The 15208-nt window shown below is 38.1% G+C and overlaps 1 protein-coding gene across 25 annotated transcripts in view; it reads left to right on the top strand.

The window, feature by feature from the left end:
• Positions 1-15208, top strand: part of ARB2A (ARB2 cotranscriptional regulator A) — a 424113-nt gene that overhangs the window by 251914 nt on the left and 156991 nt on the right. For all 25 annotated transcript variants that reach the window (XM_081498710.1, XM_081498707.1, XM_081498706.1 and 22 more), the window contains 2 exons: positions 6759-6875; positions 13954-14038. In XM_081498710.1, coding sequence (XP_081354836.1) covers positions 6759-6875; positions 13954-14038 — 202 coding nt within the window. The remainder of the gene's footprint in view (positions 1-6758; positions 6876-13953; positions 14039-15208) is intronic.

The raw sequence follows: 15208 nt of genomic DNA, 5'->3' as shown, positions 1-15208 counted from the left end.
TATATTTGTGGGTAGAATGTTACTGGGATCAACCTATACAATAGACTCTTCAGGAAGACATTAACAGAAAGACTCTGCCAAACCCAGTGTCGGCTGATTAGTCATCTTGGCCCTGAGCACGTTTTTGACTGAGCAGGCCTGATAGCGCAAAGGGTAGTAGACACACAAGGAGATGTACAGGGAGAAAAAATGATGCGAGGCACTCGTGAAGACGTCACTCAAGCAGAAGCACCGAGTGTAATTACCGTCTGCACTGAAAATGTGAAGAGGTCCTTTCCAAACTTGGAAACAACTGAACTTGAGGAGCTCTAGAGGGAGCTGATCTATTTATGTACATATATATATATCTTTTTTTAAAAGGCGTCTCAAACTTCAACTGTGCTATTAACCAGAGTGATGATTCATTCATGCTCATATCAGTAGTAATGATCCTCAGATTTATAAACATACAGTAGTGTCAGATCTTAATCTGAAGGAAACACGCATTATTTGATTTTCTTTGATAATGTTCTTTCCTGTACAAGTGATTCACATGCTGTAACCCTCATAGTACATATGTGTAACACATGTCAGAATTTAAAAAGAAAGTAATGGCTTTTGCTGATGAAAGACTTTAAAATATTTCCCTCAAAAACATGTTTAAAATGTATTAAGCATGCAAATAAAAATATGGGCCTGAATGCGCATATATTCCTCCCTACCCCAAAGCCACATTGACTCTTTCAGGAGGTCCCCTTGGACTTTAAAATATAAGACATATTTATTCTGAGTGCCGTGGCTGCTGGGTCACACATGTGGGAGAATAAAATTATCTATTTCTCCTTTATGTTAGGGTGAAGACAACCCAATTCAGAGTTCATTTCTTCTTCAGGTGGGGAGTATTGAATCTAGTACTGATTTGAATTTATAACTTCCAAAATCCAAGACCCTGGAGGAGAGACATGAAACTGCCCCCACAGATTTCATGGCAGAGCATCCTTATAACGTCAACATTTCCCTGCCTTCAAAAACGTATCTTCTCAGTGAAGACAAAGAGAGCAACTTTTTCATTTAATTTAGGGGAAATAAAAGACTCTTTGTTACTCCAGTTAGTTCTAAAAGGTCTTCATAGAAAGGAGATCAGTCCTGGAGGTTCACTGGAAGGACTGATGTTGAAGCTGAAACTCCAATGCTTTGGCCACGTGATGCGAAGAGCTGACTCATTGGAAAAGACCCTGATGCTGGGAAAGATTGAGGGCAGGAGGAGAAGGGGACGACAGAGGATGAGATGGCTGGATGGCATCACCAACTCAATGGACATGAGTTTGGGTAGGCTCCAGGAGTTAGTGATGGACAGGGAGGCCTGGCATGCTGTGGTTCGTGGGATCGCAAAGTCAGACACAACTGAGCTACTGAACTGAACTGAAAAGACTCTAAGTTTTCCTTTACTAAAAGTAGTCCATGATGGAGTTCTGGAAGAAATGAAACCCACGGAAAAGTTAACAGTTTGTAGGTACAAAAAGGGAATTAAAGAACTTTCAGGGTGACATGAAGTATTTGGGTTGGGCCAGGTACTTGTGGAGGTAGTAAGCAGGTACCTCACTGGAGGGCCTTGGAGAAAGCATAGTGATGGAAGTTAGGTGGGCAGAAAAGGCCTACCTGATTGCTGGGGAGAGCTGCTGGCAGCCCTGTGAAAGGACCGTGTGCGCGTGGAGGGGGCAAAGTTCGCTGCTGCTCGCTCTGGCCCTCCCGTGCCACCTTCTGGTGCTCTGGTCTCCATCTAACCAAATACTGCTGCACTCAGTAAGCTGTCTTATCTTGTTACAATTACTTAATGTTTAAAATCTTACTCTTAACTCTGGAAGAAAAAAAAATAGTTGGTATTTTTTTCTCTGAATTTGAAGCGCATCAAAAATGTTAATAATAAGGTAAGCCTGCATACAAATGGTGTATGTTTTTACTGTTCAAAGTACTTGGTATTTACTGGGTTAATCTTGTCAGACTGGTAACATGCAGTCCAGTGAAGGAAAGTACAGATTAACTGTGTATAAGACGAGGTGAAAGGACATTATAACAAAAAAATAGAATAAATGGAATAAGTAGAATTAAGGGGAAGCAAAAATATCAGGTGACAGCATCAAATATTTTGTACTAATTCTCAAATCAGCAATATGATTTATAGAAGTATTTAGTTTCCCTGTTATCCTAGACATCATTTATTGTAGAACTATAGGAATAATTTTTAATGTTTTTGACAATCTGATATTGCTCATGGCTGATTTCTCCCTTAGCATTATTTTCAGAATTTCAATATTCTTTACTGATATGGATTTGAATTTTTTTAACCATTCTTTTAAATGTCCAAGTCAATGAAAAAGGAATTAATCAAATGAGTTTATTTATGCAAGAATATAATAATGCATTTCGGAGAGATAGACCATGTGATACAAAGGAGAGAACAGAAAACATGCAGCCGTGCTCAGTGAGAGCTGTGTCATTCTACATGGAGTCATATCTGCGTGGCCAGTAACCAATTTCTCAGCTTCAGTTTCCTCCTCCAAAATGGGGGAAATGATACAAATTGTACATTTATTTCAGTACTGTTTCAGAATGAAGTAAGAGTATTCATTTTGAAATTTATTAAGTGCTACTTAGAAACATTATACACACAAATAAAAGCAAGCAATATTTTAATTGTAACTTTGCCACACATAACCTAATATGCCATGAACTTTAGGATAATATGTCTGGGTTATCAATTTTTTTTTACTTTTATTCAACTTTTGATGCTACACTGCCATCACTTAGTTCAGTCACTCAGTTGTGTCCGACTCTCTGTGACCCCATGGACTGCAGCACAGCAGGCCTCCCTGTCCGTCACCAGCTCCCAGAGTTGACTCAGACTCATGTCCATCGAGTCACTGATGTCATCCAACCATCTCATCCTCTGTCATCCCCTTCTCCTTCCTTCAATCTTTCCCAGCATCAGGGTCTTTTCAAATGAGTCAACTCTTTGCATGAGGTGGCCAAAGTATTGGAGTTTCAGCTTCAACATCAGTCCTTCCAATGAACACCCAGGACTGATCTCCTTTAGGATGGATTGACTGGATCTCCTTGCAGTCCAAGGGACTCTCAAGAGTCTTCTCCAACACCACAGTTCGAAAGCATCAATTCTTCAGCACTCAGCTTTCTTTATAGTCCAACTCTCACATCCATACGTGACTACTAGAAAAACCATAGCTTTGACTTTTGTTGACAAAGTAATGTCTCTGCTTTTTAATATGCAGTCTAGGTTGGTCATAACTTTTCTTCCAAGGAGTAAGCATCTTTTAATTTCATGACTGCAGTCACCATCTGCAGTGATTTTGGAGCCAAAAAAAATAAAGTCTCTCACTGTTTCCATTATTTCTCCAACTATTTGCCATGAAGTGGTGGGACCGGATGCCATGATCTTAGCTTTCTGAATGTTGAGTTTTAAGCCAACTTTTTCACTCTCCTGTTTCACTTTCATTAAGAGGCTCTTTAGTTCTTTGCTTTCTGCCATAAGGGTGGTGTCATCTGCATATCTGAGGTTATTGATATTTCTCCCAGCAATCTTGATTCCAGCTTGTGCTTCATTCAGCCCAGCGTTTCTCATGATGTACTCTGCATATAAGTTAAATAAGCAGGGTGACAATATACAGCCTTGACATACTCCTTTCCCTGATTTGGAACCAGTCTGTTGTTCCATGTCCAGTTCTAACTGTTGCTTCCTGACGTGCATACAGATTGCTCAAAAGGCAGGTCAGGTGGTCTGGTATTCCCATCTCTTTCAGAATTTTCCACAGTTTGTTGTGATCCACATAAAGGCTTTGGCATAGTCAATAAAACAGAAGTAGATGTTTTTCTGGAACTCTCTTGCTTTTTTGATGATCCAGCGGATGTTGGCAATTTGATCTCTGGTTCCTCTGCCTTTTCTAAATCCAGCTTGAACATCTGGAAGTTCACAGTTCATGTACTGTTGAACTATACTGCCATACTTAAGACATTATAACAACAACAAAAAAATAATGACATCTTTCTTTTTTGAAATATTGGTGTTGTGATCATGAGCTCTTACCATTTTTAGAAATTAAGATCCCTTTAAGAATCTAATGAAAGCTGAGCATCCTCTCCCAGAAACATATTCATGTCAAGTACAGGTATAACTTTGCAGAGAATTTCAAACATGTCCTTATCCATGGATCCTAATAAAAAGCACATCTCTACCTTAGATTGACATATAGTAGGACTTTGGTCACTTGGCTTCTTTCCTTTCAGATTTCTGGGTTTTCCACACCATCACAGTCTTCTACTATGGACTGTTAAAGAAGTTGTCTTCCTATCTGTCTATGCCTCCACCCATTCCTTGCTTTAGCTATGTTGCTTCTAAGGTCTGTCTCTTACACAGTCTTGGTTCCTGTGTTCAGTCTCCCCCCAGCCAGTACTGCCATTCTCCAGCATTTCCCATCAGTGCTCATTCCCAGTGAGCGAATGGGGGCAAGAAACCTCCCCAACAAATGCAAGACGCAGAGACTTCAGACAGAAACGGCAGCTGCAAGTAGGTCAGCACTGCCTGTTGCAGCAAGGCCAGCACAGAGGAGAATCATCAGAAAAACTAAACTGTTAAGATTTTTACCGATTTGCAAATCTCCTAATCCTTTACAGACAAATATTTGAAAATTTTTTATCACTGAGTTCATTTCTAAACAGCTCTTGATTCAGAGCCTCTGGAATCTGACCATTCCCCTCCTCTAGTAATATAATATGAAAGTGCTGTTAAACTGTAAAGAACTAAAACAGCATAAGGGAGGATCACACTGGATTATACTGTGATTTGATGAAATGTGAAGAAAAGTTATACATCATCACCTCCCTTTGTGTGAAATGTCAGCCAGATGAACAAACAGACCAAAGTGCCCCCCCTCTAGTAGTTAATCTATCAACTGTATATTTTTCCAGGTTTGTAAAATTTTAATCCCCAGACCTTCTACTTTTGCACTAAATCCTCAGCCTTTTCAACTCTTAACTGTATATCATTTCACAAATGGCCCTCGATATCTAGTGTCTTCAGACACTACCACCTTTAATTTAAGTCAGCATGTGTTAGCAACAACCAAAAAAAAATTGAGCACAAATATTTTTGAATGCAGACATATTCTTAGAATACCAGGAGACCACAGTGTTCTTATTTTGTAACTTCGGCAACAATCGTTCTCCATGTCTAAAAATGTTTCTGTTTAGAAAATGAGAATAAGGACATATAAGTTCTTTATAAGCCAGGTGGATTCACTGTTGTGGAACTAGGGGTTTTATTATCTGATGTTGGTTTAAATTTCTGTATTCTAGTGCCATTGTGAGAATCTTATTTTTAAAATGGAGAAGCAGGTAGCACACTATTTAATAATGAATATGAAGTCCTGGATTAGAGTATTATTTTATGCTTTTAAAAATATTATTGGTATTGCCAGGTGAATGTTGCAGTAATATTATCATGTTGATAAACAGCATTGATTTTAAGATTTGCACATTACATAAGCAGAAACCAGAAGACACAAAGATTTAAGGTGCAGAAATGCTGCTGAGGCAGCATTAACCGTGAATTAGATTCCCATTAGGTCCTGTTCAGTGAAAGGGGATCTGCATATGTAGAGTTTAAAGGAGTTTAAGAGAGAGCAAGAGAGATTTTTAATTCAAAATGCCAGCAGGCATCATTTGGTATTAGAAGCATGGCTTGCACTGTTTTCTGTATGAGCTCTCATCACCATTCAGAATTCTTCCTTTTTTAATGCAGTAATTTATTTTTGATAGACAATAAATTAATAGCACAGTATAGAGAAATTGCTCTTTTTTAGAGGGAGAAAAGACATTTGATGCAAAGAAAGAGTGAGAGCATGGCTATGAAATTGGAGGCTATTAGATACTGTATTGTAACTAATTTTTTATTAAGCTTTCTTATATTTGTTGTGTCAAATTAGTTACTGGTGTTAGCTGAGTTAGAATGTTTATTATTCTTTTAATCTAGAACTAGAACTGTTATTAAATATTTCTCAGGTATTTTTATCTTGCAGACCTCTGATGAATTCTTCCATTTCTTCAAACCAAGTGGCTCTTTTTAAAGCTTTAGAATCACTTAATTTTATAGAAATAACATTCTATAAAAAGAAGTTAAAATATAATCATTTTTCTGCATAAAAAAACACAAAACAAAATGACACTGATAATACGAAGAGAAAGATCTTTGTGGGCATTTAAAACACCGAGGAATTATGAGGCCATGGTGAAGAGCCGGCTAGTTAAAATGGAGAAATCAAAGCAAGATATCTTTCTTTACTAATGTATCATCTACTGAAAATTAGCAGAAGTTAGTCCTGAGTTGCTGAGAGTGAACCCCTGGTGCTGACTTCCCTGAAGCACTGAAATAGGAAGTGGTGGAAGACACTTGTGATAGAAGCCCTCAGGGATTCCTCCTGTTTCCCCTGTGATCCCTTTAATCCTTGAATTGTCAAACCACATGGAAAATAATAGAGCTGCGTAGTTCTAAGTCTTAAGTGGCATTATGTTTAAAATATATATATATATTACATCTTTTCTCATCTCTGAACAAGAATAGGACATGTGTTCAGCGTAGAAAAGAGTAACTTTGAGCAAGAAATGCATATTGCTTTTTCATTTTTAATTATATTATTACCTATGACTAAGTTTGTACCCAGTAGGGAAAACAATTATGGCCAATATTTTATTTTCCTTTTTAAAAACAGATGATTCAACGAGAAGCAGATGTGAAAAGTAAGGTGACTGCTGTGGCGTTGACAGACTCTGTTCACAATGTATGGCATCAAGAAGCTGGCAAAACGATTCGAGAATGGATGAGAGAGGTGAGATGATTTTTTTTTTCAGTGCTGAGATGAATGAGTGTGAGCCTTTTATATCAGGAGCCCGCACCAACTTATATCACCTCCCACCCCCAAGCTCCCTTTCTGGAGGCAGAACATTTAGAGGGAATAGAGAAAACCAGACATGGTTGAAATAATAATAGAAAACCCTTCAGAAAAACGATTACTTTTTTGGAAGCCCTTCCCCCGCCTGCCCCCCCTTTTTTTTGGCTTTCTATGGACTATATGTATGCATATAACATATAGTAGGAACTTTGGCTGAATAAGGTCATGATCTGTCAGGTTATTATTCCCTGATACCTACTTTTCCCACCAGCTATTTATCATTGATACTGTTTAATTGTAAGAAAGAAGTGGTCAGTGTATGCCTTTCTTAAATGGATGGCTCACTGCTGCCAGCAGGGGGAGAAATAAAAAGCTGAAATAGTGCTTTACAGACCCTTGGAGCTAGGAGAAACCCAGGGGCTAGTCATGGTCCACCTTAGGCTAAGAAAGCTTTTCATATTTCCAAAGGGCTTGTGAATCTAAGAGTGTACAAGGACTCATTCCAGGTGGCCCAGACAGTAAAGAAGTGAAGTGAAGTCACTCAGTCGTGTCCGACTCTTTGCGACCCCATGGACTGTAGCCTACCAGGCCTCTCCGTCCATGGAATTTTCTAGGCAAGAGTAGTGGAGTGGGTTGCCATTTCCTTCTCCAAGACAGTAAAGAATCTGCCTGCAATACAGGAGACCCGGGTTTGATCCCTGGGTTGGGAAGATCTCCTGGAGAAGGGAATGGTTACCCACTCCAGTATTCTTGCCTGGAGAATTCCATGGACAGCCCATGGGGTCGCAAAGAGTCAGACATGGCTGAGCGACTAACACTTTCACACTTTTATTGAACATGCTCCCAGTTTTCAGACACCTTTCAGCTCATCATTTCCTTGATTCCCATTGCAGATATATAGCTGAAATTTCTTTTTTATTTATATTTACCTTCCTGATATTATAAGAAATTAACATCAGCCATACCATGCTTTAGCAATTATTTAATCAAATCAATACATATATTTATATGAATGAGCTGGTTGACCTTCCTGATTTTCTTCCAGTTTTTTTTTTTTTTAATAGAATACCCAGGTATTTATTCAGCTGACCTCTCACCATAGGGGCAGTGAATAACTTCTACCACTTCTTACTGTAAGGATCAGAAAGTTAATGTTTAAAAAGAGTTTTGAACAAACAGAAGGTCTAAGGTATGTAATCCCTTAGTGGTGTTGCCATATCACCAATCTCTTTTCACTGTCGTCATTCTCCATTAGATAAAGTGCTTTCATTATGCAAAAGTCCAAAATATTTTTACTCCACCTCTCATAATAAACATATAAAGGTGGGATTTTTTTTAATCTATTCTAACACCCAGGTGTTTTCTGACCACGTTGCTTAGCGCATTTCTCCTTTCACAATTTAGCTACATCCTTTATTGTCATTTCCAAGGACCTAAATTATCTTAAGAGAAATTTTGTATATTTTATGACAATACTTTTTATCCATCCAAATGTATATATAACCAGCTCCTAGTATTATGTAACTAGGAAGGTTTATAAATGATCTATTGATACCTTTTTCCCACACACATAACCAATATAGAATTTAGTACTTACCCCAAACTAGAAACATCCCTGTTTATCATTTTTTAAATTGTGAGTTCTTTACATTCCAGGTGAGACATATAAAAAAAATTTAGATTTATTTTTTAAGTATTTCTAACCAAGACTGGATTAGGCATCCCCTTCAAAAGTCAGAATATATTGATCTGTGCATTTTTTTCATCTGACTGAAATAGGCAGTAGTTGAATTCATCTTAATTTAATCAAAGAAGAGATAGAAAGTGACCAAAGGGACTTCTTACCTTGGGCTCCAGGCCTGTAAGGCTGAGTGGGCAAAGATGAGCCCACTTAGCATAAAGAGGACATTAGGCTAAGTGAAATAAGCTAGACACAGAAGGAAAAGTACTACATGGTCTCACTTACATGTGGAATCAGTCAAATGCACAGAAGCAGAGAATAGGATCGTGGTTCCTAATGTCAGGAAGGTGGGGGAAACAGGGAAATGTTGGTCGAGGATCGCAAGGGTATAGAATGCACAAGTCTAGAAACCTGATATATGGCATGATGACTGTATTTCATAAGCTGTTTTGAATACTGGAAATTTGCTAAAAGGATAGATTTCAGGTTCTCTCACCACACTCACTGAAAAATGCTAACTGTGTAAAGGAGAACATGTTAATTGGCTTGATTACAGTTATAATTTCACTGTGTATATGTGTATTAAATCATCGTGTTGTACAACTTCAATATATAGTTTTTATTTAAAAAAAAAAAAGGCTAAGTGGGCGAACGTCATTTCCTGACATATCCCTGGTCTCTGAAAGACTGCTGCCAAGCCAGATGTGTGGGTCTATGTAGCAATCATGAGCCCTCACCCATCACCATTCAGTTCTGAGCATCTGTCCTGGAAATACAACCTGGTGAATAATAGTTGTTCTTATCTGAGGACACAACAGCTTCCATATTAAAGATCAACCTATAGACATTGATGATTTACAACTGATAACAGTGAGTAAAAATCTACACTCAACCAGGGCAACAGGCATCTCCAAATACTTCCAAATATCTTGCACAGGAATACCTACTACCTACTTCTCTCTTTTAACTTCATACATTAAGGTATAACTTTTTTATAAAAGCTTTTAATTCACTTCATATCTACATTGAAATATTGTCAGCCCTTGATTTAAATGACAATGTCACTCAGCCCTGTGACCTATAGGCACTTCTAAGTTTATATTAATAACCCCAAAATTTTGGATTTCACAAAGACATTGTACAGCCACAAAAACCTGTAAAGTCATAATTTCACAGTAAAAGACTTTTAAATGGAAAATACTTAACTTGAAGACATCACTATATTGCCTCTTTTTCTCTTTATCCCTCAGACCCAGAGAAACTATTTGCAGGATCCATCTCAGTCTGCTGGCTCTGGCCAGAGGCTTCTTTCTCTCTGCTTGTTGGTGAATGGGGCCAGGTTGCATCTGAGGCTCAAGCATGGCTCTGTTGGTACCTCTAGTCCAGCATGTCTTGTTGTCCACTCAGGGAAACTCTTGAGAAGCCTGCATGCAGGTCAGGAAGCAACAGTTTGAACTGGATGTATAACAACAGACTGGTTCCAAATAGGGAAAGGAGTACGTCAAGGCTGTATATTGTCACCCTGCTTATTTAACTTATATTCAGAGTACATGATGAGAAACACTGGGCTGGAGGAAGCACAAGCTGGAATCAAGATTGCAGGGAGAAATATCAATAACCTCAGATATGCAGATGACACCACCCTTATGGCAGAAAGTGAAGAAGAACTAAAGAGCCTCTTGATGAAAGTGAAAGAGGAGAGTGAAAAAGTTGTCTTAAAACTCAACATTCAGAAAATTAAGATCATGGCATCCAGTCCCATCACTTCATGGCAAATAGATGTGGAAACAGTGACAGACTTTATTTTTTTTTGGCTCCAAAATCACTGCAGATGGTGCTTGCAGCCATGAAATTAAAAGACACTTACTCCTTGGAAGGAAAGTTATGACCAACCTAGACAGCATATTAAAAAGCAGAGACATTATTTTGCCAACAAAGGTCCGTCTAGTCAAGGCTATGGTTTTTCCAGTAGTCATGTATGGATGTAAGAGTTGGACTATAAAGAAAGCTGAGCGCCAAAGAATTGATGCTTTTGAACTGTGGTGTTGGAGAAGACTCTTGAGAGTCCCTTGGACTGCAAGGAGATCCAACCAATCCATCCTAAAGGAGATCAGTCCTGGGTGTTCATTGGAAGGACTGATGTTGAAGCTGAAACTCCAATACTTTGGCCACCTCACGCGAAGAGCTGACTCATTTGTAAAGACCCTGATGCTGGGAAAGATTGAGGGCAGGAGGAGAAGGGGACGACAGAGGATGAGATGGTTGGATGGCATCACCGACACAATGGACATGGGTTTGGGTGGACTCCGGGAGTTGGTGATGGACAGGGAGGCCTGGCGTGTTGCAGTTCATGGGGTCACAAAGAGTCGGACACGACTGAGCAACTGAACTGAACTGAACAGGGCAACTGAGAATAAGATCGCTGGAGTCTGGGAACGCCGCCTGCATTATTTGAGTTTAGCAGGGATGGGCTACTTCTGTCATCATCCAGGGCACTTCGCTAGTGTTCATCTCAGCTGAAGAACCAGGATAGGGTACAAACGGAACATTGAGAAGTTGGGTAGAATAAGCATTAGAAAAGCAGTGAAAAGAGATTTGGTTTCTAAACTATAGAAACACATCTCAGAATAGAGAATTACATTTCCTAAGATGGAATTTCAGATAGATTGAGTTCATATGTCATGGCTATATGTCTTTCCCATGTTTCCTTCCCTTCATATACTTCCAAGTTTGTTTACATTACTTTATTCCATTATACTCTGTCATATGGCAAACTTGTTTTTAGCTGGTTTTGTCCTTTTCTCTACCTGCTTTTCCCAGTGTTGTAAAAATGTCACACAAGCATGAACACACCACACATGTACATCAACTTATGGTATCAAACTTTTACAATCCTGTACCAGTACTTTGTCATTGCAGAGAACTTTTGGACATACTTACTTTATCTATAGGGTGTTTGTTTTGTATCCTGATTTTATGAGAAATCACTAAACATTTGCCTAGATAAAAACTGAAATTTCAGAATCATTAAATGGTAACCTGTATTTTGCTTTAAATATTTTGAGTTTAAAGGTGACCTGGATAAAATCCATTTTGTGGATTTTAAAGTCAGTGATAGCAACTTATAAAATGATTACTCAACTGCATACTATAATGTACCATTACTATTATTAATACTGAAAATAGCCTATAATACATACGTGAAGTGTAAGTGAACAGTATTAAGACTGACATATCACCTGCGTGATAGCTGACTTTCATCAGATTTGGTGGTACCTCTAGGATGAATAATAATTAAAATATATACCTAATCGCTGCCTGTCTGTTGGTAGAGCTAATTGCTGTCATTGAAAAGACTAAATTGTTTAAGAATTAAGAAAAAGAGAGGAAAGAGAAAGTCATTCTTCAATGAAGCTATCTCCCAGTATCACTTCAAGCCTATTTTTAGTACCTATAGAAGTCATGATTTTTGAATTTATTAGGGGTTGTGATGAATGATAAAACAAATCATCCATTTACATATCTTGACACTGCTTTGGAGAATACTTATTTCTTACAAGCAGGTGTCACATTGTATATAAAAGCTGGCTAATTGTGTGCTAATCTGCATTATCTAGAACTCTCTGATATGCTATTCTATCAATAGTAATATTAATTTTACTTATTTCAAATGGATGAAATATCTTCTAAGACCCTATTTCTTTTATAATTTCTTATCCTTTACATTGTATAATTTTGCATTCAGCTGCTAATTAAGATTAGGAGTGCAAATTATAGAATACATATCCACTTTAAACCATCAAGCTTTTGTAATACATGCAAATAGTAATATTTTTTCCATTTTAAGTGTAAAAAGAAAGAAAACATTTAAGAACATTACTAGATGTTGTGTTTGTTTTCATGTTTTTTTTCTCCACACAGTTCAGTAGTTTCCTTGATCTACTGTTTCTTACAAAAATCTGCCATGCTTTGTGAACTTCACTTTCTAATCTCATACAGCAACCCTTCCTTTATGTTATTCCTGCTCTCCCTGGTCCCAGAACAGTAGGGTTGCCTTGGCAAATCTATTCAAAAGCCATTCCTCGGCCTTTATTGGTGGGGACTGGGGCCTTTGAAATTCTCTCCTCACTGCAACACAGCTGACATCTTCTTCCAGACAGAATGAATTAAGGAAATACAATAAGACACTTGATCTACCAGTCAAGGATCTTTCCACAGTGAGGACGGATTCCATGGTGCACAGCCAGGACAGCAAGCATCTAAATATACACAATACATGCTTGTTTACGAGAAGAGCAATCAGCGATTTTTTCCGACATGATTGATAGGATAATTTCTTTTAAAATAAAATCTGCCTGGAAATTCATTGTGTGTGTGTGTTTGTGTGTGTGTTGGAAATTTTTTTAAAGCCATATAAGGTTAATCACATTTTTTAAGCCATACGTCAAATGTTGTTGTGTGCATGAGTGCTCAGTCATATCTGACTCTTTGTGACCCCGTGGATTATAAACCACCAGCCTCCTCTGTCCATGGAATTTTCCAGGCAAAAATACTGGAGTGGGCTGTCATTTCCTTCTCCAGGGATCTTCCCAACCCAGTGATTGAACCCATGTCTCCTGCATTGGCAGGTAGAATCTTTACCACTGTACTACCTGGGAAGCCCCCAGACTTCAAATATACACTTAAAATGTATAGAAGGACTATAGATTATTTTTATTTCATCTAAGTTGTAAATCATCATCTTAAAGGTTTATCTTTAATATTGAAGGCTTTGTGTCCTCAGACACAGAGCTACAGTTCACCAGATTGTGTTTCTTTTGATCTGTTTGATACAGCCTTCACTGAACCAGGTTGAAGTAAAAATTAAAAGACTTTATATTTATATGGGCCATTTTGAGGATTAGTTGGAAAATTTCTTTCCTCTAGTATTACAGAGACAAAGAATATAGTTTTAAAATAATGCTGTTTTTTACATGTTCAAATTAATATTTATTTTAATCTAAAAACTAAAACTAGATACCTTTTTCAATTTCCTTTAATTAAAATACTAGACTTCTTTTATAAGTATATTGCATCATGGTTCATAGAAGGTTACATGTCTTCTTAATATCAGGACAGATAATTTGCTAAATTGTAGAAGATAAACTTTCTTCCGCAGTCATCTTACTCATGAATAATTACTGACTATTTACATAAGAGAATTTCTTATGGTATATAGAGACAGAGTACAATTATAATGGTTGATTGTATTGGATAGATTAATCTCTGTAGCCTAACAAGTTGGTCTTGCCTTAAATTGTGTTTCAACATAACGTTGTCTCTATTACATTGCAGAACTGTTGTAATTGGGTCTCTAGCTCAGAACCATTAGACACATCAGTGGAGTCCATGCTGCCTGACTGTCCCCGAGTCTCAGCAGGTATGTCTTTGATGAGAGATGTATAGAATGCTTTTAAGGTAGAAAAATATGCTAATTAAATGTGGTATTCTATTTTGTGATTTAAGCATATTGTTCTGCCTTGAATCTGAATGAATTATTGGTAACATATGGTATGGGGTGGACCCACCACCAAAAATGCATTAAGTGGTTGAAGGTGCTTACCAACAAACTCAGTGAAGAAGAATGGATGAAAACAACTTGAGAGTAATATAGACAGTTGCTGTTGAACCTTAGGGAGACAAGATGTACAATTAAAACAAGGACTGGATAGCCATACAGCATCTCAAGAGTATTTGTCTCTGATTAATTACCAACTCAGTGATCCAGTAGGGAGTCCAGTCTGTGAGTTCAGAGAAGAGAGATTGCTGTGGCCTAGCGTCTAGAGACGTTTTTCATGTAAAAGCTTTTGGTTGGACCTGTTGTGTTAGATAGGACTTGGATTATAGGGAGACGTGCAGGCTGATACTCTGGATAAAAGAAAACAGCAATGAAGGAGGAAGGGCTGGATGAATCAGAAGATGTCCATTTCATGGGGAACTATGAACAGGCAAGACCAGCCTGTCCACTGAAAGAAAAGAGGTGGTGGGGTGAGCCCTTGAGGCAGCAAGTGGGCTCCAGACAATTTAAGATTGACGTTGACTTCCAGCCTGAAAGGTTTGTACTTTAGTCCTTCATCTCTAGGTCAGAAGAAAGAGTGACATTTTTCATTGCTTTCTGGTTTGGGCTTTCACAGTTTTTATGACACACACAAAGTGAGCAGTAGTGTCTGATTATGATACAGAACAGAAATGGGTTTGCTGGTCATAGGTGCCAGAGAATGAGCAGAAGTTTTGAACATGTTGTTGTTCAGTCGCTAAGTCATGTCCGACTCTTTGCAACCCCATGAACTGCAGCACACCAGGCTTCCCTGTCCTTCACCGTCTCCCGGAGTTAGCTCAGAATGGTGTCCATTGAGTCAGTGATGCTGTCTAACCATCTAATCCTCTGCCGCCCTCTTCTCCTCTTGAACTGCTCCATGTAACAACCATAGGAGATAGCTAATCACAAAGCACTTAAAGTTATATACATGTTTATGTATTTGAAGGAAATAATTTGGAGAACAGTTCAGCTACTAGGTAAAGAACTCTTATGATAACTAAATTTTACCAT

The sequence above is a fragment of the Giraffa tippelskirchi genome, chromosome 6, assembly GCF_054371585.1.
Source record: "Giraffa tippelskirchi isolate mGirTip1 chromosome 6, T2T-mGirTip1v1.2.pri, whole genome shotgun sequence".
NCBI lineage: Eukaryota > Metazoa > Chordata > Mammalia > Artiodactyla > Giraffidae > Giraffa > Giraffa tippelskirchi.
Note: the sequence above shows the minus strand (reverse complement) of the source record. Positions and strands in the feature narration are given on the sequence as shown.